Source organism: Sinohyriopsis cumingii, unplaced genomic scaffold (genome assembly GCF_028554795.1).
Source record: "Sinohyriopsis cumingii isolate HCF-2022 unplaced genomic scaffold, ASM2855479v2 utg001944l, whole genome shotgun sequence".
Taxonomy (NCBI): Eukaryota; Metazoa; Mollusca; class Bivalvia; order Unionida; family Unionidae; genus Sinohyriopsis; species Sinohyriopsis cumingii.
The window spans coordinates 600,118-628,058 of record NW_028316088.1 but is presented as its reverse complement, the minus strand read 5'-3'; the positions used below and the strand labels follow the sequence as shown (position 1 = coordinate 628,058).

The 27,941-nt window shown below is 36.2% G+C and overlaps 1 protein-coding gene across 4 annotated transcripts in view; it reads right to left on the bottom strand.

Moving 5' to 3' along the window:
* Nucleotides 1–3,606: 3,606 nt before the first annotated feature.
* LOC149771337 (uncharacterized) overlaps nt 3,607–27,941 on the bottom strand; it is a 61,314-nt gene continuing 36,979 nt past the window's right edge. For 2 of the 4 annotated variants that reach the window (XM_089948622.1, XM_089948624.1), the window contains exons 2-4: nt 13,254–13,352; nt 9,741–12,543; nt 3,607–7,582 (exon numbers count right to left, since the gene is read on the bottom strand). In XM_089948622.1, the coding sequence (XP_089804748.1) occupies nt 7,506–7,582; nt 9,741–12,543; nt 13,254–13,268 (2,895 nt within the window). In that variant the 5' untranslated portion in view covers nt 13,269–13,352 and the 3' untranslated portion in view covers nt 3,607–7,505. Of the gene's footprint in view, nt 7,583–9,740; nt 12,544–13,253; nt 13,353–24,010; nt 24,104–24,162; nt 24,795–27,941 lie in introns of those variants that run through there. The other 2 variants (XM_089948621.1, XM_089948623.1) reach the window with 2 other exon arrangements.

The window sequence follows — 27,941 nt, the reverse complement described above, 5'->3', positions numbered from 1 at the left end:
GCAAATACGTGTACGAGATCCGACGGAGCGGTTGGTATCCAGGGGTAGTAGAGTGTTAAATGCTCAATGCTATTAAACATCCATTATTGTGGGTTTTCACTTATATTCGGATGTGGTATGTAAAATGTCGAACCAGTTCAATGGCATTATCCATTTCGCATCTTGTTCAATACATTAAAAAAGTGTCTTGTATTAAAGATTTCTACATTTATCACACTCAACTAGCTAATGGTCTTTCTGAGTACTGGTCGTTATATTTGCCTTACACTTCTACAGCACCACATTTCTCTACTGAAAATCTTCTAAAGTCATTGAAAGAGTGATAAAACCTTAGTTATCGCCGAAAACAAAATGGGTTTTAGTTTAGACATATGATGCAAATAGAGTACATACATATTTTTGGAATTTTTTGGTACCATATACTGGTCTGAACCATTGGACGGACCGTAAAATTGCTGAAGATTTTATGCTGTTGCAGACGATATTGTGTTGAATTATGCGTTAAACAAACTTTTCTCTCTTTGAAATATACTGCAGAAAATATTTTGTTGAAACTGATTTTTGATCTTCCAGATGTACATGGAACAATTGTCGTTTTCAAGAGAAAACTCCAGAACGTTGAAGACGTTCGATACGGTTAATATGTACAGCGGCCGTAATATTAAGTATACTGGAATAATAGTGCAGCACACCCTGAAATATTTTTTTTAAAGTGAAAAGCATACATCGTCATTAGACTTTTCAATTTAAGATAAGTTGAAACTAGTGCAGATTTACAATAATGCTTGTTCCGACCATAGTAAAATAGTTTGTGAATAATTAATTGCGACATACACAGACACTAAAACTATTATTTATAAGTGACACTCAGAACATTCTTCTCTGGCTGACTGGGCGATGTATCATACTTATGTTATTCCAATAAGTGTTCTTCCTTCCCCTGAGACTGTTTTCCTCTACAACTCCTCAGGGAAAACAAACCTTAATCTCAAGAGACGACTCTCTGGTTGCTATCGCAACTTAAGTGGAGATGCCAAGGAGAAAAAAGAAAACAGAAGTCCCTTGAAGTTTTCGATTCTACTGGGCGAAAAGAATTTGCTTCGTTTTAACTGCCAAGTATTGAAACCATCACGGATGTTCTTCAGCAATACCAAGCTTTTCTAAATTCGCTGTTGTGGTGGACATATATGGATGTCAGATTGACACCATCTTCAGTTGCGAAGCTGACATTACTAGAAGTCTTTTGGAAAAGACCCTAAGGTTAATACGACCATCCGTTCAGGGGAAGTAGCGAAAGCATGATTTTCAATATTGGACGTACATTTGGCACCTTTTCATTTATAACCAACTATAATGTCTTTAAGTGACAGCTCTATGCTGAAATGACCATACTCCAGGAGTAGCGATAGCAAGATCTTCAAGATGGCTTCTGTATCGGCCATAGCGAATGTTCAAACATGTTAGGAGACTCTAGACCGATGGCTCTTTAGTCTTGAGTGGGTCTAGGAGATCAACCTTAATAATTTGAAATTTCCTACCCAATTGGCTTTCAAGCATTCGATGGGTCGCGAGACGAGACAACTCCACAACCTAATCTGGGTCGCCGCCCAACAGGTTACGAATCGCTCTCTAGACCAAGGGATGAATGCGTGTAAAGTTGCATGGACATCCTTCGAGTAGTTTGAGTGGAGTAGCAATAATAAACGTATTGTAACAGACGGATGAATGAAAAACCAGTACAGTTAATTAGACTGATTTTGCTTCTTCTACTATCGTGACAATCATAAATCACCTCAATGAAACTGAAGATAAATTGACATATAACAATCTCATGCTACTATAATAACCGTAATTGTTTCAATAAAAATAATAAAATTACCATAATGATCATAACAATAATCAATCACTGTTCTTAGCAGCATTATTTACATTATTATACATTTTAAAAAATCAACGCAATATAATGAAGAATGACTAACTTAAAAATGAGGATAATTTTTTTGAATACTACTTTTTAATCGGACTCCAGAAGGCCGAGTGGTCTAAGGTGTTCGCTTTGCAGATCACTGACATCTCACGTGTCGACGTGGGTTCGAGTCGTAGGCTCGGCCAGCGTGGGTCTGTGAGAAGTTTCCCAGTAGCTTTCTGGTGTGTCGGGGGGTATTTTCGGGTTCTTCCTCCATGTGATATACTGACCACTATGTAGAGTAAATTATTATTATTATTATTATTATTACTATTTGATGATGAATAAGGACCATCAATTTGTTTTGTGGGTTTTAAAGAAATTTTTCAGTACAGGATAGGTTGGTTATACATGGCGATCAGCATATTTGGATCATCACAATATTAGTAATGATGACGACATTACGTATCATAATTATATTAATTATCAAGACATTATTGCTCCTACTGATCATGTTGATTTCATAGAATTACCTTTATGTCTTCAATTAAAATATTAATACACTTAAGAAATAAACTGAGATAATAATTTTACTTCAAAAAGATACTGAGTTAGTATATTTATCCAAACTTATCATGATCATGAACCGAAATATTTTGAAACATGGGTTATAGATTCAGGTTGGTCAGCTTACCTTATTAAATACTCAATTTGAAATTTGGCAATATTTGTTAATTTGTCCAAAATGTGGACTATTTAAATGTCACTTGAATGGTCATATCTCTGATATGTTTATACCCGTGAATGCATACATTATATTATTAGGGCACGGAAAATGAAACACCTTATAGGTAAAATCAATGCCATGGAGATGTCTTGCGTTAAATTAGTTCCGTTCTGTTCTGCAAAATACCAATATCTCCTTGGGCAAAGGCATATTTAGAAGCGGAGAGGAGCAACAAATATCCGTAAAGCAAAATTATATAAACACATTTAGTATATAATACAAATCTGAGGTATAAATCTATATTACCAGCCAATCATCCAACCTACTTAAAAACGTATGTCGTATAATTTAAATGCATACCCACTTACCTTTCTATCTCCATTCACTGAAATAATTATGTTCATATACAATTATCTTCACAAACTTTATCATAGCATGGATAGGTTTTGTTATGGCTGGTCCGTTACGTTCCGCAAATGTAATTATCAACCTGCCCATTGCATTTCGAGGAACGAAATGGAACCATCAGATTTTCTTTCTAAATTACATTACTTTTTTACTTCTAAATTACATTAATTTCCTTCAACTTATCAGTATTGTGTTGAGATGTCCTTAAACGCTAGCACACATGTAACATCTAATATATACCTACATACATGAATTCATAAAATAAAAAAGCAACGAAAGATATGCAAATACCCACATACCTCACTAATGCGTGCAGTAAACTGAAAACCAATGGTAACAGCATAACAAATACAAAACATAAATTTTTCCAATAAGCTGAACATGAATACAACAAACAAAACAGCGACTAATTTAAAGAAACTATTAAGAAAATAAATGAGTTATACATCTACAAAGTATGCAAATACACATGATCAAACTAATAAGACATCGTTTTATTTGTATTACTCCATAATCGCACAATCGTTTCAAATTCGAGAAGAAAAGCATAAAAATAACGCACACATAAAAATCTGTAATTTATTTATTATCAATGGCTCATTTTGTGAAATTAAGTCGAGCAACACTTGTACAAAAATAACAAATTGCATGCATAACTTCTGACAATGTACATTTATACCTTCTTTACAAGCAACGTGGCAGGTTTTGGTTTTCAGATTTTGTACATTTCAGCATTCGTGAGAAAATTCGGACGGTATGTTCTAGGTAATTGCTTTTTTTTTTACACTGTATGCCGGGAAGGATTTAAAAACTCGATATTTCGCCTCAACGTAAAGATCTTGTGTATTTAATTTTGTACGAGTTAATCAATATTACTCTTTGCTTACAGTTTATTGGTTTTTAGCTATCTATTTCTACGTGGCTTATAGTAATTGCACAAAAGGAGAGAAATTCGATTAATGGAACAATATCAAATATATCAGTTCTATTGGTACTGCAAAATATGTGGTTTAGGATATAGAGGACACACAAATTTTATTGTCCATCATCAACTGGAGAATAAAACTGTTACTGATTTTTCACCACATGAAAATGCGCAATATCCAGGTGTTGTAGATGTAGTCTCAACAAAGCTGATCTGCGCTGTGGAGTAGTAGACTGTACCAGATTTGCGACCCATGGAGTTTCCGTCTGCTGTGAGTCCAAGGATATCCATAACTGAGGTAGATTCCACTTTTTCCTGTGAGTGCATGCCTTGGAATGAAGGATAGCTCTTGGCAGAATACAACAACGGTAGAAGTCATTATACTAGTCAACTACACCCTATGTGAGACCAATTGCAACTGGGTCAATCAACTTTGCACTCATTCAGACTTGGTTGATCTTAAGACAGAATAATATATAACACAACACAAAATATGGACAAAAAGGATAATGCATTAAACGGCACTTAGAAGATCTGCCTTATATATCCGTTATATGTATAAAAGTAAATGTTGACAATCAAGACAATCAATATATTACAAGGGGAATAAATATCAGGATTGTTTTTATTAATGGAATCTCCGAGATTCCTGAAAATAATGAATTGGAGGGTGTGAAACGATTAGGAAAGCTGATTTTCAATTAGTATATAGGTAGAAACAGCTTATAAAGGTGGACCTTTACACAAACGTGTCATGACCTTAGTGTCTCGCCTGTGAACGGCGTTATGATAATGTGGCTTTCAGCCATCTCTGACGAGACATGTATCAAAACATATCAGAGTGTGTACTTCATGCACTGAGTAAAATACAATGATTTTTGTTGTAGTTGTTGTTGTTGTAGGGTTTAACGCCATTTTTCAACACACCATAGGCTATAAATGGCGGCCGCTATAAATGGCGGCCAGTATAAATGGTGGATGAATAACCCGGGAAAACCCCGGAAAGAAACATCGACCCACGAGAGGCTCACCGGCAAACTTTTTTACGTACCCACACTGGCCGAGACCGAGAATCAAACCACCCTAACAAAGATGAGATGGCAGTGATCCGTAATGGTGAGCGCTTCTGACCACTCGGCCACTCGGGGCCCCAAAATACAATGAATGATGTAGAAGATTTGTGAATTCCTAAAATTTCATTACATATCCTTGACAGTAATTAACTTTTCTGCCTCTCTTGTCGCCGGAGAAATGGTATGAATGTCTCACCATTTCAAGGCGAGGCAATAAGGAATAATCATGCCATTGAAAAATGCAGTATTGGAACTAAGACTCGTTTCATCAGGGCTCCTGTTTTCATGGGTTAATATAATTGTTAGAAATACCGCTATATTTGCTGATAGATCTGAGCAGGAGAGGGTCATCAAATAGCTTGAGAAAAAAAGCATTTTTTTCTCTATTTTTAAAGAATAAAATTAATTTAAATAACATAAAAAAAATAGCAGGACTGAACGAAAGCATACCCCATCACCCTGAAAAGTAAATGGTCGGTCTCACTCATCTAACCAGGCATATACAAACTAAAAAAAGCATACAACAACAATTGTTCTAGTCACACAAACAGTAAATTATGTGAAACGTGTAAGAAAAGCAAGCATGCTAATACACTTGCGAATATAGCACACTTTTTACTGGCTGAATGGCAAACTTTTCGACAGCAAAAACACTACATTGTAACAAAGTTTTAACAGGATTGTGATGTCATGAAACTAACAGTTAATAAGACCAAGAAAAAGTACATTTTCTATTAGTTTTCGCCAAAACAGTTTCTAAAATGTGTTAGACTGGGAATAACATTGATAAAAATAAGGACTGGAAGACGACACTTTTGTTATACTGTTACAAATATCCATTTTACAGGATCCTGATGCGTCGCCAACAAAAAAAAATTGTTACATTATAATAGACATAAACAGTCTCAACGCTTCAAAAGTAATATCGTCATCCACTAACTAATAATAATAATAAGAAGAAGAAGAAGAAGACGAAGAAGAATAGAAGGAGAAGAATATAACTCCCTTTGAATCAGAAAGATATACAATACACTAGATTTTAGTTCGTAAAGCATACACGCAACCACTGCGAAACCAAACGTACAAAACTTCAAAACAAAGTAAAAACATTTTTTAAATTGTTAGAATGGCATTAAAACTTACAATATTTTTCTACATGTGCACTGAAACAAGCATATCCAATTGTATTTTGCTACATCAAGTTGTGTTGGTTACATGCTCTAATACATCTTTTTTTTCGTTTAGAAAAAGTGTTCGAGCATTCCAAAATGTGTACACACCCCATGAAAATATTGCAGTAATGGCCCTGATAACATAATCAAAAGATCTCCGTATGAATAAAAATATGCATACAAAATCTCATTCATCTTGCCTCGAACGGTTTTTACTTGATCATGCAAACAATAGTTAGTCCAAAAAGTATGTATCAAAAAATGCACGAAAAAAAAATGAAAATATACTATACTGGCCATGAAGTAGATTCAGTCATCTCTTTATGACTATTTTCTCAAGAGTGCAAATTTCACAACCCTTAGTTTAATAATATCTGTGCTTTTGCGCTAAAACGTATTCCAGAAATACACAAGGATATACATGTGCGAACAGAAGGAAAGCAATTTAATTTGCCAAAACAGCTTGTGAGAGAGTGGGTACGGGCGGTGCCTATTCATTCAATCACTTAATGGCGCTTAACAATTCTTTCATTACAACAGGTCCAATCATAATAGTAATATCGTTGATCTTCATGAATTTTTTTCCGTCAATTAACTCGACAATATGAAATTAAAACGCCTATAATTTTCACACACAGATGCAAAATAAAATTTCAACAGTTTGTCAGAAAAATCAAACGCGAAGCGCTACGGTGGCTTGCCGATTTCTACGCTGATAATCATGCAACATACCCTGATAGTCTCAATTACGAACACTAGTAGCAAACAGGCAAAATAATGAAGCAACCATGCAAACTATGAACGAACAAGAACTACATTTTGTAAACTGCCGACAAGCTTTACAAAAGAAAGCTATGATCCCGGAAACTGGTGTAAATGTTTTTCAACACCTGTCGCAATAATATTCATCGAACAGCATATTTTGTTCAGTGGAAGAGGAAGGAAATGCTTACATGTAAAATATGCTACCTTTGGCACAACTGAACATTAAATTCCTTACCAGTGATGCCAAGATATTGGCATAATGGCACAAAAACTTGATATAATGCATGTTCATAATGAAGACAGATGATTGTACGTGATGACGCACATAATGCCCACTGGAACTAAATGCATCAAAATTCGCGTAAATCACGTGATTGACAAACACGTGGTGACAATAAAATTAGTTTATTTCTTCAAGCCGTCCACTATGAATGCATCAAAACAAGCACCATGAAGAGACATGTCTGTTTTATGCATTTTGTAGAAAGTTAAACTGACGTACGATGCAAGCGTTTTGATAATTTGAAGTTTAGTCAAGAACTATCACTGCATCTTCTGCAACTCTTTGGCGTTGTTGGTTAGACCCGTAGTCGTCAATCTTGCCACCTGCAATATAATTTATCGATTAGCTTTATGACAAACGACTACGACAAACAGTCAGTAAGATAATCACTTTCACAACTGTTATCTTAAGTGGAAAACAAAAACATCTGTACTAAAAATGTAAGATACCTTCTTAAATCTCGTGAATACAAATGAAGTTTTACCGACTGTAATAGTTGGGATAAGAACGTGTACAATTTTCGTGTGTTTTCGTAACTTCAAATATTTTTTTTAAAAAATGCTATAATGACTGACGCTGAATGCGATGTAAACTACTGAATCGGAAAGGGAAATGTTCTCATATACTGTACACAAATAGTTGAAAACTTCATTCCCTCCAAACGCAACTTTTTCACACAATGAACGTGTTCTTTGATGCTAATGACTACTTAACAAGGTTTGTCTTACGAACAAAATCCACTCCTGTGCTCAGGACTGGAATTTAAAACTGACCACACTCAGTGACATAGCAGTTTCTTTATAATTAGATAGGCATTAACTATTTTCAATGTTATTTTGGGCAAAAATACCAAATAAACAATGATTGACACCATCTTTCAAAGGAATAATTACACTATCTACAATATCTTTATCTATTTTATAGGTATCAAACTCGTGCCATTTATATTCACTTCAACTGAAACGAAGCATGGAATGACTCCATATTAAGTACATTAAAATGTACTCTTCTGTCAGAATGTTCTCTGGGTTTTACGAATAATCCATTTCGCATCAGTTCTAAAGCGCAAGAATAACTAAGCAGTAATGATTTCGAACAATTTAGGAATAATCTGGTATTACAAACCCGAACCATCTGAAAATTTGAGGCAGCTAAAATGCGTGCAAACACTACGCAGTGACCACATACGACTACGTGTCTTGCACATGTGAAATCAGTATGAATGTTCAAAGTGATCGCTCCGAGTAAGTGTGCAATTGCTGATACAACGCACGATTGCTTGTCATAGTGAATAAGAAGATTTCAAAGGATACAATTTCAGAAATGTTTAAGATGATTTTCAATTTCTTTTATGTCCCCTTAATGGATGTTAATGTTCACAAAAGACCGTTTAAATTTTGTATTATGACAAGTAAACATGGAAAATGAATAAGTTGGAGAAACCTCTCCAAGCTATGGATTCGTCCAAAAATATGCACAGGCCTCCAAATTTTCCATCATTAGCTTTGCTAACCCAACAGATAAGCTAACCCAACGGATAATTATGATTGGTGAGTTAAAGTAGCTTGTACTAGGCTATTGCGGGTTTGTTTAAATTGTAATACGCGTTCGTTAAGATATGAAGTGATACATACTGCAATATTTCCGTATTTATGGTAACTTTAATTTTGATTATTTAAGCTGATGTTATTGGATCACGGTATTCAAATCACACACTTGTAATAAATCCTCTTAAGTAAAGTAAAGTAATGTGATGAACAAGTAGAATGCTATGGTATCACATCATTTGCAAGTATATAAATTATCCACTGACATGTACAATATTCATGTGAACTACTCTGCATCAACATATTCCATAGTAATCAAACGCCAATAAATATACATTTTTAGGTGACTTTGAATCTTATACAAATTTTCCATCGTTTTATGTTTGAGATAACGTAAACAACCGCTGTCTTTTAACTGAATTTAAAGTCGTGATAAATAGGGATGTGACATATGGAGAGACAAATTGGTTGTAATTTGAAAGGACAATCAGCTAAAAGCTGCAATGGACTGACTGATATATATGTAAGAACCTTTAAAGTGCAGAGACTGTCTAATTTCTCCATTCATAAGGGAAACGGAACAAGAAAGAAAACTCCTTTGCACGAAAGCTGCTTTAGCGTGAAAGGATATGCAATCCTAGCCCCTTACCTATACAAGCAAAACAGCGTGCAACTGACAACATAATTACCTCATCAGAGGCAGAATTAACACTCATCTCAAACATGTTATGAATCTAATTATGACGAAATTCTTGGATCATTTTCGTTCAAAACAACAAGTTCTTCAAGTAAAATCTTCCTTGTATGAAAATATCCTTATGTCGAAGCATGACAACTGAATGACAAACGTCCGATGCAACGCAATTTAACTTCAGTATGCAGTTGACCTGTGAATGTACTTATGGATAAATTACAGAACAATCATAAAAATTACCTTGCAGTTGTTGCTGCTGATTTCTAAACTTCTGAATCGCTGACTCGAGAAATTTTGCATGTTTTACAGCTGGACTCTCATCATGCGAAGAACAATGTCTCTTTTCACCTCCGGTGGAAGACAATGCTGAATGTCCATTTACAGAAGGCAAATCAGATAAAGATCCTAGTGGAATAGCAATAAGCCCCGTCAGTTCAGCTGCTGAAATATTGTTATTTTCTTCAAATGTCTGTGAAAGGTCACAAGAGTTTGACTGACTTCCATTAGTACTGTCACTGTTAAGAGTCTGTTGTTTTTCTGGGAACATATATGATAATTGGGGAAAGAAATTCTTAAGGTCATCAAAACTGATCATCTTGTTACATTTCAGCACTGTTACTGGAAGATTATAGTACTGAATAAAGGCCTTCTCCTCTTCATCTGTGCATGTCAACAATGGCACATTCAACACATTTTCGAGTGCAAATAAAAACTCATTTACACCACCACCATTAAAGTATAACTTGCACACTGCTTCAACAAGGCAATATCTTCCTTTCCGCTCAGGGGTTTCGATATGTAAACAAGAAATACTCTTTCCATTCAACCATGCCCCCTTTATAAAGTCTGAACCAATCTGAATTGGTCTCTCTTTGGCATCAACTTCTTGGGAAGGTTTTGGAGATGATGTATTTGCTAAGTCAATAACAGTTGTTTCCTGTTTTCCATGCTCAATGCTTTTTGGTGTGTCTGTTGATGAAACTGTAGTTGATGAAGAGGAAACTAACACGCTTGATGGTGCCATCATTAGAAGTGGCGGTGGTCCACCTATTCCTGCTATAGAAGTTGAAGTTTTTTGCTGACTAACTTGCTGCTTTGGCGGACTGTATAATCCAGGAATGGCACTGACAATATTTGTTGAAGATGATGTTGATTGTGATACTTTCTCCTGTGTCTTAGTAGTAAGGGGAATATCTGACTCACGCGTCACAACTGGTGTTCTGATGTTGTTGATTTGTTGCAAGTTATTCACTTGTTGTTCCATAGCTTGAATTCCAACTAGCATTCCTGGATTCATATTAGTTGGAGATCTTATGTTTTGAGTTGGATTTTGTTGTGTGGAGGTAGGCACTGGGAACAATGGAAACATTTGCTGGCCATGAATCATATTCCTTTGTACTGCAGGGTTTGTTAACACATTTCCTGGTGCTGGAAACATCATCTCCTGTGGTCCATACGGACTTTTGGGTGGTACAACTACTGAAGATTGGTGATGTCCCGATGATGGCCGTGATTCCTGCGATGGTGATGGTCCACTAGCATGCCCTGGAGATCTCTTATTTAAATCTGCAGCACTTCCAGGCCTAGATGAATGAGGTGAAGGTAGAGTTCTATTATGACTCCCTCCACCTTGAAATTGTGCCTGTGCCTGTGGTAAAATATATGGCAGTAGCATAGGCCTTTGTGTTCCAGTTGTTGGAGGACCTGGCCCTGATGACATATGTGGCCTCAGACTTGCATTTGGTGGTACAGGCGGGAAATCGCCCATGGGATTAGGTTGTGGCATTCCTGGAAAATTCTGAAAGCCATTGAAAGGCGTCATAAAAGGAAATCTGGGATTAAATATCCCTGGATATGGAGGAGGCGGTCTCATTATATGTGATGGTATATTTCCCATATTGCTGAGCATGTTTCCTTGCTGTGACTTGTCTAGTGGAATATTTCTATGTGGTAACTGCATTAATGAGTTTTGGCTGCTTTGGAGATTAGGGTATGCTGGATTTTGCCTATTTGGTTCAGAAGGACCCGACAACAATAATTTATTGGCAGCCAACTCCATATAGTGTGCATGACTCAAAGGATTTTCCATTGGTAGCTCAGTTACATGAACAAAATTTGTTTGTAGTATGTCAGTTAGTGCAATAATGCGAGTGGTTTTTGCAAAATTGAAATTAAAGCCTGCTAATTTACAAGCTCTGTTCATCAAGTCACATTCGATTTGAGTTGGTAGCACTCCCTTCACACTATCATTTTCACTGGTCATTAACCCTGCTGCATATCGAATCACAGACAGAGGAACATATTTCCCACTTGGTCTCTTAACATATGGAGTTACTGTATTGTTGATCTGTAGCCATCCACAGTAGCTGGAAAGTTCTTTTTCTTCAGCAGCCTTTGTGTTCTTTGTATTGTTACTTTCAGGAAATGTTTTTTTTACCAAGTTATAAAATTCAACAAAATCAGAGAGAAGCACAATCAAATCCTTCTGTGAAAACTCTTTTCTCCCATATTCTCCACCACAATGAACTAAGTTTATTTCATTCAACAGCTTTGCCTCATTGTGAGTTATAAAAAAGCTAGTTAAAGGTTTATGCCTACCCAACTCGTCTGGGTAGGCATTTGGGTATCGACAAAGCAGTTTCAATTCCACTATTCTCACAGAAACAAACCTCTTGTCATGGCGAAGTATGTACGGAACATTCACATCATCAACTGTGGTCCATCCAAATAGGCCCTTTATGCTTGGAAAGTCTACTAAATTTTCCAGGTTTTCCATTCTTTCTACAGGTTTTGAAAAATCTGCATTACTTTGATTCATTACTCCATGATAACCTGCCTGCTGGTTTCTGACATTTACATGCGGATTCATATTTCTCTGCGCCATTTCATTAGCCACAGGATGAACGGGGTAGTTTCCATTTTGTGACCGATTTTGTGCTGATGCAAGGTTCCCACTGGCTGCTGAAGATACGGCAGCAGAGCCAGAAGAAGTAGCATTGGCAGGATCGGTCCTCTCTCTTTTGATTGACTGCATTTGCATTGTCTGAAAATCACATGCAAGAACTCAAAATTTGAACACCATGAAACACATGCCAATATTTAACTTCTGTTAAAAAATAATAAAAACAAATCCAAGAATAATCAAGTCACAATGTTAACAATTTGTAATCAGTCTCTGAATTTTGTTGCTTTAAAAGATACATATCTTATAGTAAGCATCATTATCATAAAAGGAATCATACATACATACATACATACATACATACATTGCAAACTCAACTAGTTCGTATTAAAACTCATTTCAAGACTAGGCAAGATAGCAATTTCAATTTTGCTGAAGTGTTTAATTTGGTATAGTACTAAATAGAACTGGAATTCTGCCTAGGAGACATTGAAATTTACTATATGCGTAAAGTGATATATGAACAGACCAATTGTAATCGAAACATAAAGACAAAAACCTTTACACTGATGACAAATCATCAAGTTAACAATGCTTCATTAAAAGTATTATACTTTATACTTGTATAACGTTTAGTGTGCTGTTACACTTTTATAGATGCAAAATCATTATATTTAATTTCATACTTTATACCTGTATAATCTTCATGTACTCTGTCATTCTTAAATTATCAAGGTTTTAACCTGGACCAGGCCACATAATTTTAATCTTGCTGTTTAAAATTAAACCGGATTTTATTCAGGTATCCGTCATGTATATCAATTGTCATATAGATGGTTTTCAATGCTTACCTTATAAATCGTCATTGAAAAAGCTTCCAAATCTTATGATTTTAAGCAAGTTTTTTCCTTGAAAAGGAAAATGTCAGATGTCTTTATTTACCAACTGATCTGCAATTACACAAGAAAAATAATATGAAATAAGGTACTGCTAAACAATAGACTGCAAATGCCATATGTGTGTGTGTGTGTGTGTGTGTGTGTGTGTGTGTGTGTGTGTGTGTGATTTGGATTTTTAACGTAGCTTTAACAAGTTTTCAGTGATGTCGCTACGATGTCTGCAGTGTGGCAGTTTATAGTGAGTTCTAGCTCTGGGGCATCATGCCGCAGACATGTAGCATGATGTCCCACCCAGTCACATTATCCTTTGGTATGATTCGGCCGACCAGTCCTAACACTGTCCTCTTTATGCTGAGAGCTAAGCTGTTAGTACCATTTTTATTAAGTCTTTGGTATGACACGGCTGGGGTTCGAACCCACGACCTCCTGCATCCAAGGCGGACGGTCTAACCACTAGGCGACAGGAGCGATATAAATACCTTATGTATGGATATGAAATATTTTAAAGTCGAGTGTGGTATTCGTAATGCATTCGAAGTTGCTATTCGACAAATAAAGGAGTGAAATCAAAACTGAAATACGGATAAAATAAGTCTAAAAATCTAATCTGGCATTAGATGAGTACAATGTCATGATCATGTATTGATATAAAAAAAAAGGTTTTAAAACATCTTGTCAGTTAAGTCCGTAAAAGAGTTTAAACTCAAGGAGTTCAACATATCCATGAAAATGTTACTGCTAAAACATATTTTAAATCCAGTTCACAGATACAGAGCAACGATAACTGAGCCACGATATAAGAAGTTCTCCTTTAGTAAACATTCAAAATTGTCAACAAATTTAGGAATTCATAAGTGACAAAACTGATGTCCGATATGCAGATTCACATAAACATGTTTACCTCCACTGATAACGTTCTGAACGTTTAATTCACAGTAATGGAGAAATTGTAGCTATGTTTTATGTTGTTTACAAAATAAATGTCACAGGTCAGATACACCATTAAGCTGATTACAAAAAGTAAAAAAATACAGATGTACATAACATAAAATCATTAAAAGACCAATAAATAATGCAAATTAAATATACATAACACCTTCCATCATAAAGAAAAGGATTTATAAAATAAAGCTTATTCTTAATATTGGTAAAATATACACGATTAAAATTATGTACGATGAAATGTTATGAATGACACAAAACATACATGAAGCAATAATTTTATAGATGTGAAAGTGCATTTGCAATAAGATTATAATTATCCCTTGATGTGCCTGGTGTCAATATTGTATTCCTGCAACATCTAACTCCGCTAAATAATTTCTGACTTTTATTTTTCATCTCGCTAATTAAACTAAGGCTTTGTGATCTTTGAATACAATAATCGGAGAAGGAGCTGAACTAATATATACTTCAAAGTGTTGCAAAGTCAATATCAAATCCAAATATTCCTTCTGGTATAATTTCTCTGGTGAATATTTATTTTATTTTTTTTGGTGGGGGGGAACCACAGTGGATGATCTAAACAATTTTTCCCTTCTTGAATCCATACTTCACCGTTCCTAACATCACTTTCATCAACAAATATTTTAAATTATTGACTGAAACTTGGAGCTTAAAAAACTGTTGCACTATTAAATCAAGGCACTTAACAAAAGCTTTATTACTTTTTTCAGACAAATGAAAGCTGGTATTCGTACCCAAAGAATTGGTCTGAAGTTAAGCAATTATGGGAACACTGCAGCAAAATTTCCGAATATACCCAGTTGTTCCAAAAAATCACATCAGCTCCTCTTTTTTTACTAATAAGCAACAGGAATTTAGAGATAGCCTTGCCCTTAACCTCCATAGATTCAACCTGACAATGTCCCATGATATGTCCAAGAAATGTAACAGAAGCATGGCATAACTGACTTTTATTTAAATTGTCAAACATGCGTCACTGAGTCTATCAAGGAATTTTCAAATAGTCTCCATGTCATCCTTCAGGTGTCGCTAAAGATGATGACGTCATCGAAGCGACACAATTATCCAGACCAGATGCAATCATGTTCATTAAACGTTGCAAAGTAAAATGCCAACCTTTGTTCCCAAACGGCATCACTTTATAATGATAAAGTCCATCTAGAAATTTCCTTGCCATTTATGTGAGTGGAATTTGCCAGACACCTTTCAAACCCTCAAACTTCGTGACACATTTTGCATTTCCAATTTCGTCAATGCAGTCATCGATTCTTGACAACGGATGTTAATCTGCTTTGGTCACACTGTCCACTTTTCTACAGTCAGTGCACATACGGAAACCATTATCTGGTTTCGGTACAAGAATATAAGATGAACTCCAGTCATTTTCACTTAATTTTATGAAACCATTCTTCAGCAAATACTGAATTTGTCTTCAAACGTTCCTGTTTGAAAAGGTTCATCCTGTACGGATGATATTTCAGAAGTGCGGAATCTACAATTTCAACGTCATGGTACATTTTATTTGAGTTGGAACATTTGGAAATAAGTGCTCCTATTCAAGAAATAGCTGTTTCAGTTCATTCGTTTTTTGCTGCAGATGGCGAAAGTTTCTGGTCTAGATTATAATTCCGTAGATTGATCACAACAACGCCACTACAGTCCGTTTTTATTAATCGCTTTAATCATCACAATGTGTGACAGGTAGAACTAAACTCCATCATTAATAGGACTATCTCTATCAACATACTCCTTGAACGTACTAAATTCCCAAGAGTATTAATAATACAATTTAGTCAAGTCATATTAACTGCATAATACCATAGTACTTAGATAAAAGAGCATACTGTGGTATGTGCAAGAAAGCCAGAAACGTATCAAAAGGCTGAAAATTTCCATTATTTGCATTGCTGTCATACCCTAATTTCATTTTGATTTGGTCTTAGGCAAGGGACCCTTACAGTCCACCATTATTCTGCTAAATGGTTTGTTAAATGCAGGAATTGGTTACAGATGAGCCTTAGGTGTCTTCTGAAAGGTTATCAAACCATCTGACATATGTGACAAGCTCTACAGTATTTACCAACATCACACTTAATTTTCGTCCAATACAAATGATTTAAGATCTTGTGCTAAGTCTTACTGACCCCTAAATAACCAGCACTAGGAGTTTCATGGGCTACACTAAGAATTTCATGTCAATACGACTTGCGAAAAATAATTTGATAGCACACGGACCACTCGTCACCAGCGGGTATCACAAGTGGTCTCCATTTTCCCACATGGACTACAATTTTTAACAAAATAACAAACAGGTACTTATGTGGCTTCCGTTTGCCTAATAGCCTTCTTAAACAACCAAATCTAGGATCATGCTCCTTTCGACAATGAGTGATTTTCGTTTGTCATTATGGTAAGACTAAAGAGAATGAGTAGCAAAGGGGGGATCACAGTGATCAATACATTTTATCCATACCTGAACCTCATCTTAAGCCTTACCAAACAATGTGTCAGCTAAAGAAGTAATTTCCTGACCAACATCATTCTCAAGAGATGTTGTATTATCTCTAATAACTGCACAAGCTGCATATAAATTAGGAATTTCACTTTCAAAAAGATCGACTTCCTGATCCAAACACTGCTTCTCAGTTACAAGTGGACTAGCCACAACCTTTATATCAAGTCATTGCCTTAATGAATACACGCGATGTTTAAATACGCCGCTATTTCCAATGTCACGTGTCCTAATAAGGACAAATTTTCACAATAGAGTGGAACATTAATTAAAGTCGCACTCTACTCCCTGAATACGAACATTTTTGTTAGAAACCTCTGAAAAAGGCAATGTACATCAAATTAAAAGACTTTGAGAAGATCATATGTCCCTTAAATTTTAATAGAAATAAACTTGGCCGAATCACCTGTAACTTATATGGATATATGAATGATTCATAATTTCCAAACTAAAATCAGACTGGGGATGGATTGACCCAAGAAAAGTATTGATTTCAATACACGACCATGAACTTGGCTTCTTAGAAGCAAAAGCCTTTGGAATAGTTCTGTCTTGCTCTGATGCTTACTTTGCAATCAGTAGAAATCACAAATAACGTGCCCTTTCTTCTTACAATAGGCAAGAATAAGGATTGTTGATCAGTCTTATCCGAAAACTTGATTTCTAAAAGTTATGCCAGATTTGAAATGCTCGTACGAGACTTATATAGTTTTTTTAAAATAAAAAACTGCTGAGAGGAAGACATTTTAAAGCATCGAACTTTACGAGTCTGCGAATACCTGTCAGCTTTACGAGCAGTATTTCCTAAAGTTTTAATCTTATGCTTATCAAGGTGGCTTTGGTGTCGCTGTAGACACAGATCGAGAACTCTTCACTTAATATGAGTTGTCTGAGGTTATCGTAGTCTTTAACACCTTCTCACAATTTCTTTTTTACAGTTCCTAAACCTTTGTCGATATGCCTCCGGTACCAACTCATAACCATTTAGGACATATTGTTAGCATCATAATCAGCACTTTGTTGTACTGACAGTGATGGGCAGACCTCACGATCTTTGCCAAAAAGTACACTTTGTAATAGCAGAGGCAAATTCCCTCTTTGTAATTTCAAATTTGCAGCATTCCCTTCATTGTCCATAAAAAGGGGTTCTAACCTAATATTTCTAGTAACATCAAAATCTGAACTTCTGTGTAAAGGAGGGAGGTCCACTTCCCAGTTCTACTTCTTTTAACGTACACTGGAGAACCCTTTCTTCCTTTTCTTTCTCTCAGCATCTCTATTTTCCTCTTTATTCTTTCTTTCTCTGTGCATCTGCAGTATCCCATCTTCTCTATCTACCTTTCCTGTTTCTGTATTTGCAATGATCATTCTTTCTGTAGCTGCATTTGTCTCGCTTCTTTCCGAAGTTGCTTTCTCTTTCATCCTCCTTAAACGGACGCTTTCTTAACTCCATTTCCATCCTGACCTTTAATTTCAATTCTAGTACTTTCATTTCAAAGCCAGATAGTCTTGCTAATTAAACCAAGCACCTTTATCCAAAAAATGTTTTCCACCAAATAGTGGACCAATATATTTTTTATTATTTTCTTGCTTCATTCAAGAAGCCTTCGATTCAAAAAGTGTGTATGCGTGTGTGTGCTTTGGATTTTTGACGTAGCTTTTAAAGAAAGGTCAGTCATATCGCTACGATGTCTGCAGTGTGGCCGTTTATACTGATGTATAGTACTGGTGTATCATGCCGCAGACAAGTGCATCATGCCCGACCCAGTCATATTATCCAGAAACCAGGCCGACCAGTCCTAACACTGTCCTCTTAATGCTGACCGCCAAGCGAGGAACCTGTTTGTACCATTTGTGTAAGTCTTTGGTAGGACTCGGCTGGTTCGAACCCGTGACCTTCCGCATCCGAGACGGACGCTCTAATATTAGGCCACCGGAGCGGTCGCCTCAGAAAGAATATATTGTCGGGCAAGCTGAAGCATTTCATTATGTTTCGAGGACTAAAATAATTCCTGGATAGGTTTTAAATAAAGGTTCTCCACTTCTGATGACACTGTGAGACCTTGTTGGTTTCATTATAAATGTCTCAATTATGCTGAATAACACCTGGGACTTTGAAAATTAGGAAACAAAGAGAATATAAATTTCAAAAACAACTTGTAGTTTTCTGAAATATTTAGGAAGAATTCGTATCGTGAGACTAGTCCCCAAGTTTCTGTTACGATTCTCTGGTATTAAAAGAAGTAATAGAAAAGAGGGAAAACAAACAAGTTTTGCAAAATTCAATAATAAAATTAATTTCCCTAGAATAGAAAGTAAAAATTTTAAACTTTTATTACTGTTAATTAAATCTCAAACAGTCCTACAAGTTCTATCACATGTCCAAAGGTATGAAGTTCGAAATGAACTCTCATGGTATTCCAAATAAATTCCGGTACTGAATGTGTTGATGTGCCTTTAGTCTCGAACGTGCTAATGTGCCAATGACTTGGAGTGTAGGTATGTGCTAACAATTTTATGTTTCATAATGATATAAAATACAAGGTTCTTGTCTGAATTCACTAAATTTCCAAATTAAAGTTTAAGAATATTATTGAGGACTTTGTAATTCCGATGAATAATAATTTCAGTACATAAATTAACCCAAAATAAAATCTGAACACAACAATAAGAATGATTCTGCTTTAGTTAAGGCAAGAATAAACTATTTGTTTTAACTAACATTATATAAAAAGCTAAAACCTGATGGCCTAGGCTCAGATTCAAATATACATATTTGGCTCCAATGAAAATCATCTGAATACTTAGGCTACAATGATAGAAAAATATTACCTATTTATTATGTTGTTTACCAAAATAAATGTCACTGGTCAGTTACTCGAATTACTTAATTTCGGGTACAAAATACATATGTAGACAAGATATGAACATTAAGAAGAACCGATAAATAATACCAATTAAATATACATATGCAGACATGTGCCTCTTAAAGTTTCTAAGCGTTCATTCAACATAAAACAAAGCCAGTAACACAAAATAAATATAAAAGGACAACCAAGTGTCCAGCCTTTGAGAAAATGCATTCAGCGCAGTACTAACTTCATTACTATTCACCCCACTTAAGTTTCTATGACAATTTAAATCTTAAATGGGTGTACAATACTGTTCTTGGCACCATGGAAAGTAACCGATACAACCAAACCACTGATGTGTCGAGTAAACGTTGCATTTACTTTAAAGGCTTACTCAGGATATGACAAATCTACGAAGCAGCTCCTACCAATCAGCACACAATAGACATTTCCGACGAGTCAATCCAAACTTATTTAGCTTCTCTTCACATCAGCCGAGGGGGCCTCGAGTGGCCGAGTGGTCTAAAGCACTCTCCGTTACGGACCACTGCCATCTCACCTGTTTGCGTGGGTTCGAGTCTCGGATACGGCCAATGTGGGTATGTGAAAAAGATTGTCGGTAGCTCCTCGTGGGTCGGTGGTTCTTTCCTCCACCATTAATACTGGCCGCCATGTATAGCCTATCGTGTGCTGAAAATGTGGTTAAACCCTACAACAACAACAGCATCAGCCGATACCATACGATAAACCTGTCCATTCTATAAAGGAAGAAATCAGTTCTTGCTAATGGTATTAAGAAACAATCAAAGAACTAATAAACACATGAAATTGCATCTTAAAGTAAAGATCCTTATATATGTCAATCAGAAATACGATGCCATCTCCTTATTTAGTTACTCAATTGCAACAGAAGGGATATCAAATTTAACTAGTAATTGATTCTCAGTAATTTTGGAAAAATGTGTGAATGCTTACCACAAGGAGAACTAATATACAGGAAATATACGTCGACTTTGAGCAGGAATAACTCAGTTTATGTAGATGTAAATGATTGGGCAGGGCTACGAGAAAACTCTATAAAGAACCGGTAACTTAACGGGAGACTAGCAACTATCTGTATTGTATAACAAGAGTAACGAAGACCGTACATAATATGCCCGCCCAGTGCGTAACAGTTTTCAATGAATACAAGTGAAGTTTACATGAAGAAACCACATTTTCCTCCATCAGCGAATCTAAGCTTTCACCGCTGGACACAATATCAGCATGATTCTTCCTAACTCCAAGTATAAGCCATCCACAAAATTCGATCAGGTCTGTGAAGTAAAACTAATGTTCATGTGTGGTAACAATTTTTCTTCTCTGTCATTTTATGCCAGATCTTCCACCTTTTGATCCCAAAACCGGTGGGGTTCTCCCTTAACCAAAGTGCAATCTATCCACGAAGTTTGGTAACCGCAAATGATTGAGAACTCAGATTATGTGGAAACCACATTTTCTTTCAGTCAGCGACCTTGGCCTCGAAATCGATTGGATTCTTCCTTGCCGCCAAATGCAAGCCATCCATTGAGTTAGGAAATTGTAATTGGTAAAGAATTGAGTGTTGCGAAAACCATTTCTCTTTTGATCTCAGTGGCATTAAACTTTAAGCTGCTGACCGCGAAATCGATAAAAAAAATTTCCTTAGCACAAAGCAGGACATAAACCCAGTTTTGTAACTTTAGATGGTGGAGAACTAGAGTTGTTTTCAGAAACCATTTTCTCCTTTCAGTCACAGTGACCCTAACCTTTGATATTTTGTCAGCCAGATCGACAGGTCGTGTCCTTACAAGCCATTCACAAAGAATTGTTGTGGAGAAATGAAATTGTAAACAGACATCCGGATCGATGAATGAACATTAAAACACACTATGCACTGTCTTATGGCCGTCGTATAAATGAGATACTGAAAAATCACTCCAAAGTACGGACCGCTGTAAGTTACCTGCATCTGCTGAAAGATTCTTTAATACGTCGAATGTTCCACATTGATTACTTTATATATATAAAAAAATAACAATCATCTCAGATCGACGACAATTTTTCATGAACTACTGCTGCTGAAAACTCACCAGCACATATGCTAAATGACTTGGCAAAAGCTTTCAGGCTAGTTTGGGAAAATCATTTGACATAATGAATCATGAGCTACTGAACGCCATTATGTTCCTACTGAGTTCCGTCAAAATCCATCAGACTGATTGCCTCTTCACTCTTTGATTGAAGGGGCCCCATAACACCGGTAGTCTAAGGCGCTCACCTTTACAGATCAATGACATCTCACCACTGTTTGCGACTGTTCAAGTCTCGGCTCGGCCAACATGGGTATCTGAGAAAGCGTGTCAGTAGCTTCCTCTGGGTCAGTGATTCTTCTTGGGTCTTACGGGATTTTCTTCAACCAGATATACTGGCCGCCATACGCTGAAAATGGCGTTACAGCCACAAAGGCAAAGCTTTCTTTGATGGGAAACAATCTTTCATATTTCATACATTCGGAGGTAGTTGATGAAGTGTCGGGTGTGCTTCAAGGTAGTGTATTCGGTCTAATCTTGTTTCTAACCCATGACATAGTTGAAGCGAAATCAGAGATTAGGCTCGTCGCGGATGATTCTATCTTGCCAAGAAATACGAATGAGGCAAACTGTTAGAAGCAAAAAGGAGGTCTTGACACATTGGATAAATAAACAAGATGACTGACGATTCGATTGCAACCAGTATCATATAATATCATGGAAAATCGCTGACGAAAGCAAAACCTCGTACATTACAACCACACAACTTCAGGAACTACCCTGCAAATATCAGACAATAAAATATTCAGGACACTAAATAACAAATATCTAAATTGTAACAAACATGCAAATGAAATATGTACAATTGCTAAGCGAATCTGAGAACTTGCACACAAAGAAGGGATTATCTATTTGTTCTCAAATGTAAAGTTACAAGTATACAATGAAATAGCGCGTCCTATAATGGATTAGGAAAACTCAATTAGGAATCCAAATATGAAATTTAATATCAAAATCATCTTATCAGCAATTTGCAGCACGCCTCATAAACTAAACCTACAATGAAGAACCTAGAAGCATAATAAATGTACTTGATGAACACTGGGTACCTTCTTTCCCATTTGCAAGCCTGCAAAAAAAAACCCTGCCTATCCAAGACTCTGGGAAACAAACTAATCCAAAAGCACCGTCAACGGCACATATAACATCCCGATTTTAATAGTCCTCTATACAGACGCTTAACAATCTCAACTTAATGAGCATAACCATGACATTATTTTCTCTCTTATGAGACTTAACAAGATCGTGTCCTTTAACCTTTAGACCCAGTAATCGATGAGGTTCTTCCTTACCAAAGTAAACACCATCCACACAGTTTGGTAAATGTAAACGGCGAAGAAATCAAGTAACTGTGTGGAAACGAATTGTATTCCTTCAGTAACAGTAATCTTGATATTTGACTTTTCACACCGAAATCACTGTGTTTTGTTAAGTGCGAGCCATCCACAAGGCTTGGTAACTGTAGACGGCAGAGAGTTTAGTGTGCTGAAACCATTTATATACTTCAGTCATAATGGCGTTAACCTTTAAAGCCTGAAATCCATACATTCCTTGCCCCATGTGCAACCCATTAACAAAACCAGGTAATTGTTGAATGTAAACAACCCGAGTTATTGTCCAGAAACGATATTGGTAACAGACTGACGGCCGGACAACAGCTTAAAATAGTATGCCCGCCATATGGCGAACGTATAAGAATTACAGTCCTAAAGTTCAAGTTGAGACGCTTGTGAAAATTCATCATTTATGCATATACAAAATACTGTCCTAAGTAAATCAGCTTGGAATAGAATTATTTAAATATTGAGACGGGCAGCTGCTATATTATTACTTGTCATCTAATTTAAATCAATATAAAAATTGTTTTTAAACGAGCCATACGCCTTGAGAATGGACTACAATGTGTAAAACAAAAAGGAAACAAACTATTAAAAATATTAAACTTTGGATATTCATCAAATCCACAAGGATCTTACAAAGTTTGGTGACACCTCTGACAATGTTACCAAACTATAAATTGATCGTTAAACTGTTGTGAGTGCGTACCAATTCACTATTAGCTCTGGATATGATTGGATAGCGTTCAACGAACGCACTTCCCGATATGGATTTATTGCCCGCTATGGATATGCAATTAGTTGCATACACCACAGGAAAACAATAGTATCTACCGGAAAGACATGCCTATCCACATTTTCAGCAGTTGATTACAATGTCTTAATCAAGTTGAATCCATCTAGATAACGAAAATAAAAGTGTGTTACTTACCATAGTTACATTCACGACAGAGATGATGTGTACAATATTACTGTGCAAAAGAAACACACCCTCGGCTCATTAATAAAATGCCGACATTTACGTGACAACTGTATTACAAGCATTATACAGACAAGTACTAAAGAGTGTTGTTTCATTCTTACCCTCCAGGTATAGGTTCAGTTGACAATTTCCGCCGCATCGAATTAGACGATAAGCGTCCACATATTACATTCCTCAAAGTATACCATTCGCTTTGTTTGGATATTTGTAAAGTTTATTTACTGCTGACTATTGAATCCGCTCCTTTCACACGAGTCACTAGTCACCCATGTACATGTTTCATGCATGTAAATAGATCACTCAGCAATTTTCAAGTTGTGATCGATATTCAAGTAGCACGTGCAAGTGAAGTGCATCGTGGATCTTGATATAATCAACTCTGTTAAACACATGCGCAAACTCGTATTCACGATATAGTCATATAAACTCATGAGGTGTACAAGTCGGTTGAGAAGGTTTGAATAACACTCAGAAATTAACACGCTTGCGCAGTTGGTCGATAATGAGAGTTGGTTTGGCACTTTGCCAACTGAGGATATCCTTTATGTAAAGGGAGATCTAACTTGTACATTCATTACAAGATTTACTCCAGTTTTGTAGTCTGCCAAGTCTCTGCAATAAATCAATCGTCATTCTATTATACAGCTACAGAATACTTTTCCCCCAGGCTTGTAACACAAAAAAATAATGGGATTGGTAGGTACGCCGAGTCGTCTGCTATCTGACATAGGATATTTCATTTATCACCGCAGGCCAGCACACCCTGTCAGTATGACTAATGAAATATCTAGTTGCCAATAGCAACCGACATTTATACATTGCCATTCTATTTCAAATTAATCTCTTGCTTTGTGATTGTCACTGGTATAGTCGACAAAGAGCCTATTGTTACAGAATAATGTCTGTCAATCGATGCTGAACGCTGGCACAGTGCCAAACCGCTCATGTATTAAGTGTAATTAACAAGGTTTGCCCAGTGCAAACACATGTGTACACCCAGTGCTCCGAAAGTCGTAAATGTCTGTATTCCACGTTCTATCTCAAACCTGAAAACTGCAGTAGTAAATGATTCCACATGTAAAATTTAACGCTTTAAGAAGAACGCTTCTGCTCCTAGAATGCGTCCCATCAGTGACACGTATTATCTGCGACATGTTTACGTTTTATGAGCATGTTTATTTCATCATATTTTGAACTGTTCCACCCAAATAGTATAACAAATTAGCAGATAAAATTGGTCTGTTTATGGTGTAAAAACAAACAATTACGCAATATATAATCTGACCAAAGAAAAATCCTTAATGTTGTTCATATCAATGAATCAACATCTATAAAGCTATTAAACAATCTGAAAATATAAGGTAGAACAGTGTTATCTTTAATAGATCTCAAATAGTTTGTATCTGTTTTTATAACCTCAATGATTTCCTCTCTGTGTGTGTGTGTGTGTGTGATTCGGATTTTTAACGTACCTTCAAAAAAAAACTTAAGTCATATCAGTCAAAGATTTCGTTCAAAAGCGCAAAACATATGCATGCATGAACCTTAAGCCTGTGATGACTCCACAATTTAAAACATACTTTTCGAGAATACGGTTCTCTCCTTCAACCCGGGGGTGGGGAGGCAATATATTTTTTTACTTATCACATACCCTTTTTAAAATTTCCAAACTTAAATTAAAATACTGATTTAACTTTACCTTAATTTTAAAGCATATTTGTATTTGAAAACAATTATGTGTGTGTGTGTGTGTGTGTGTGTGTGTGTGATAATTAAGTTTCAACTAATAAAAACTATTGTAACACACTTAACATATTTTCTTAAAAGCTTTATAAAGACTATAACGAGCTTCTGAGCAAACGCAGAGAATTTATTTATAAACTTCAACCTTATTAAAGTGAACAATGCATATTGCGATTATTTCAATTAAGCGTGTACTTTACAGAAAATACTGTCATGCAATATGGAACTAACGATTCAGATAACCGTAACAAATGCGATGTCAAATGACAATGTCAATAGGATTGTGACAAAGGTCGAACGAACTAGATCAACAGTTGAGAAAATAAACGGGACTGTAACAAATGTACAGTGACAGGGCTAGATCAGGCGTTGACAAAGTCAACTGATAGAGACAAAGGTCCAGTGACTGAACTAGACCAAGTGTTGACTGAAAGCACCAAAACCTGGAATAAATAACGTAAAAAAGAAGCGTACTGTCTGAAGTAACTGAATATATATTTGTGCATTGCAAAAAGTAGAGTTGGTAATGAAATCCGAAAAAAAAGATTATGAAAACTAATAAGAAAATCGGGGAAGAGATTATGAGACGTGATCCACTTCTTCTAAATCCCCTGCTGTGATTGCAAGACATGCACGTGAACCAATCCGACGTTAAACCATTATCTACTACATGCTGCAGTAAAATCCAACTACCATGTCACTGGTTTCGACGCATTTTGCTACGGAAATCCCGATCGTAGCAACATGTCAGCACATGCCACAAACAACATTTGTTCTGTTGAGAGCCTCAGCAGCTCAAGTAGTAGAATGTCTAACGCGTAATCCTAGGAATGCAGGTTCTATATCCACCCAGAACAGCTGGGCCGGCTGTCTGTGTGTACTTTGAAATGGCACTTATCTCACATTTTCTCGGCATGATAAAGCCAGTAATGCACCGAAAACGTGCTGAAAGTTTTTTTTTTTAAATTAAAAAAAAAATATCTATCGGGGTGTGGGTTTGCAGTTTAAAATAAGATGAAAACAGAGGCTCCTCTTTAGACAATCGTAAAAAGTTGACGAATTGTAACGTCGAACAAGAACAATTATAGCGCAGACAGCCTTTAGGGAACCGTAGAGAGCATTAAGGGAACATATGCAGTAGAATCTCGCCAGCTCATATCCGATTAGTTTTAACATCCGCGATCGCTCAAACTATCTTTACGATCCCAGCTAAATCTCGATTTTTTCTAACAAGGTAAATGGAAACTTCGAATGGGTCAAACATATTTCAACCAATCTCCATTCACTTCCGGCTTGTAACAACAAGTTTAACTTCCGATAAAGGTATGTCTGGTAGGCGCATGTGCAAAAAGCTACTCGCAGATAACATTCACCTTTAGATTAGTATAATCAAAAAAAAAAATGTATCATTAATCAACATAAGTAAATACTATTTTAATCTATTCACGTGTCACCTATTTAGTGAACGTCCACGTTGCATGCAGCATCAGCACGCATTTCGTTAATAAATCCTTAGAAACGTTACCAACGAATACAGTCCGTAGGATAAAGTACCTAATTAATAAAAGACAGCAGTTTTGTTTTGCTTTATTAGGGAAGGGGTAGGGGTTTATACTTTGTTTCTTTGTACCAAAAATTTGGGCAATGACATGCTCACTGCAGACCACCCATAATTAACATACACCAGTGAACTAGCATATATTTTCTATGAAAGTAAGGTGTCAACTAATATTCGTAAAAAAATGAACCATCATTAGAGACTGCCATTTGAACATATTGTATTTCTGGCTCGTTTTCTCATCGGTACACATCTGACTGAGTAAATTTTTTGACACAATTGGCAACATACAGGAAGGCCACGTGCGAAAATTTGTTATGCTCCTTATTACCCGTGGTTCTTTGTGCAGAGGTTTCCTCGCTTTTACGAAAACGCACAATTACATATACGTCCCCAACAATATATACGTCCCCAACAATATAATGTAACAATTTACAGTGCACGAATCGAAAATGACCGTTTTATCGATCCATAAGCGACTGTGTTTGGAATTGAAACTATGACAGCCACATTCAAACAATGCAAAACTTAATGATGAGTTATCAGTCAAAAAACTCTATTGGTGCTCTCAGTGATTGG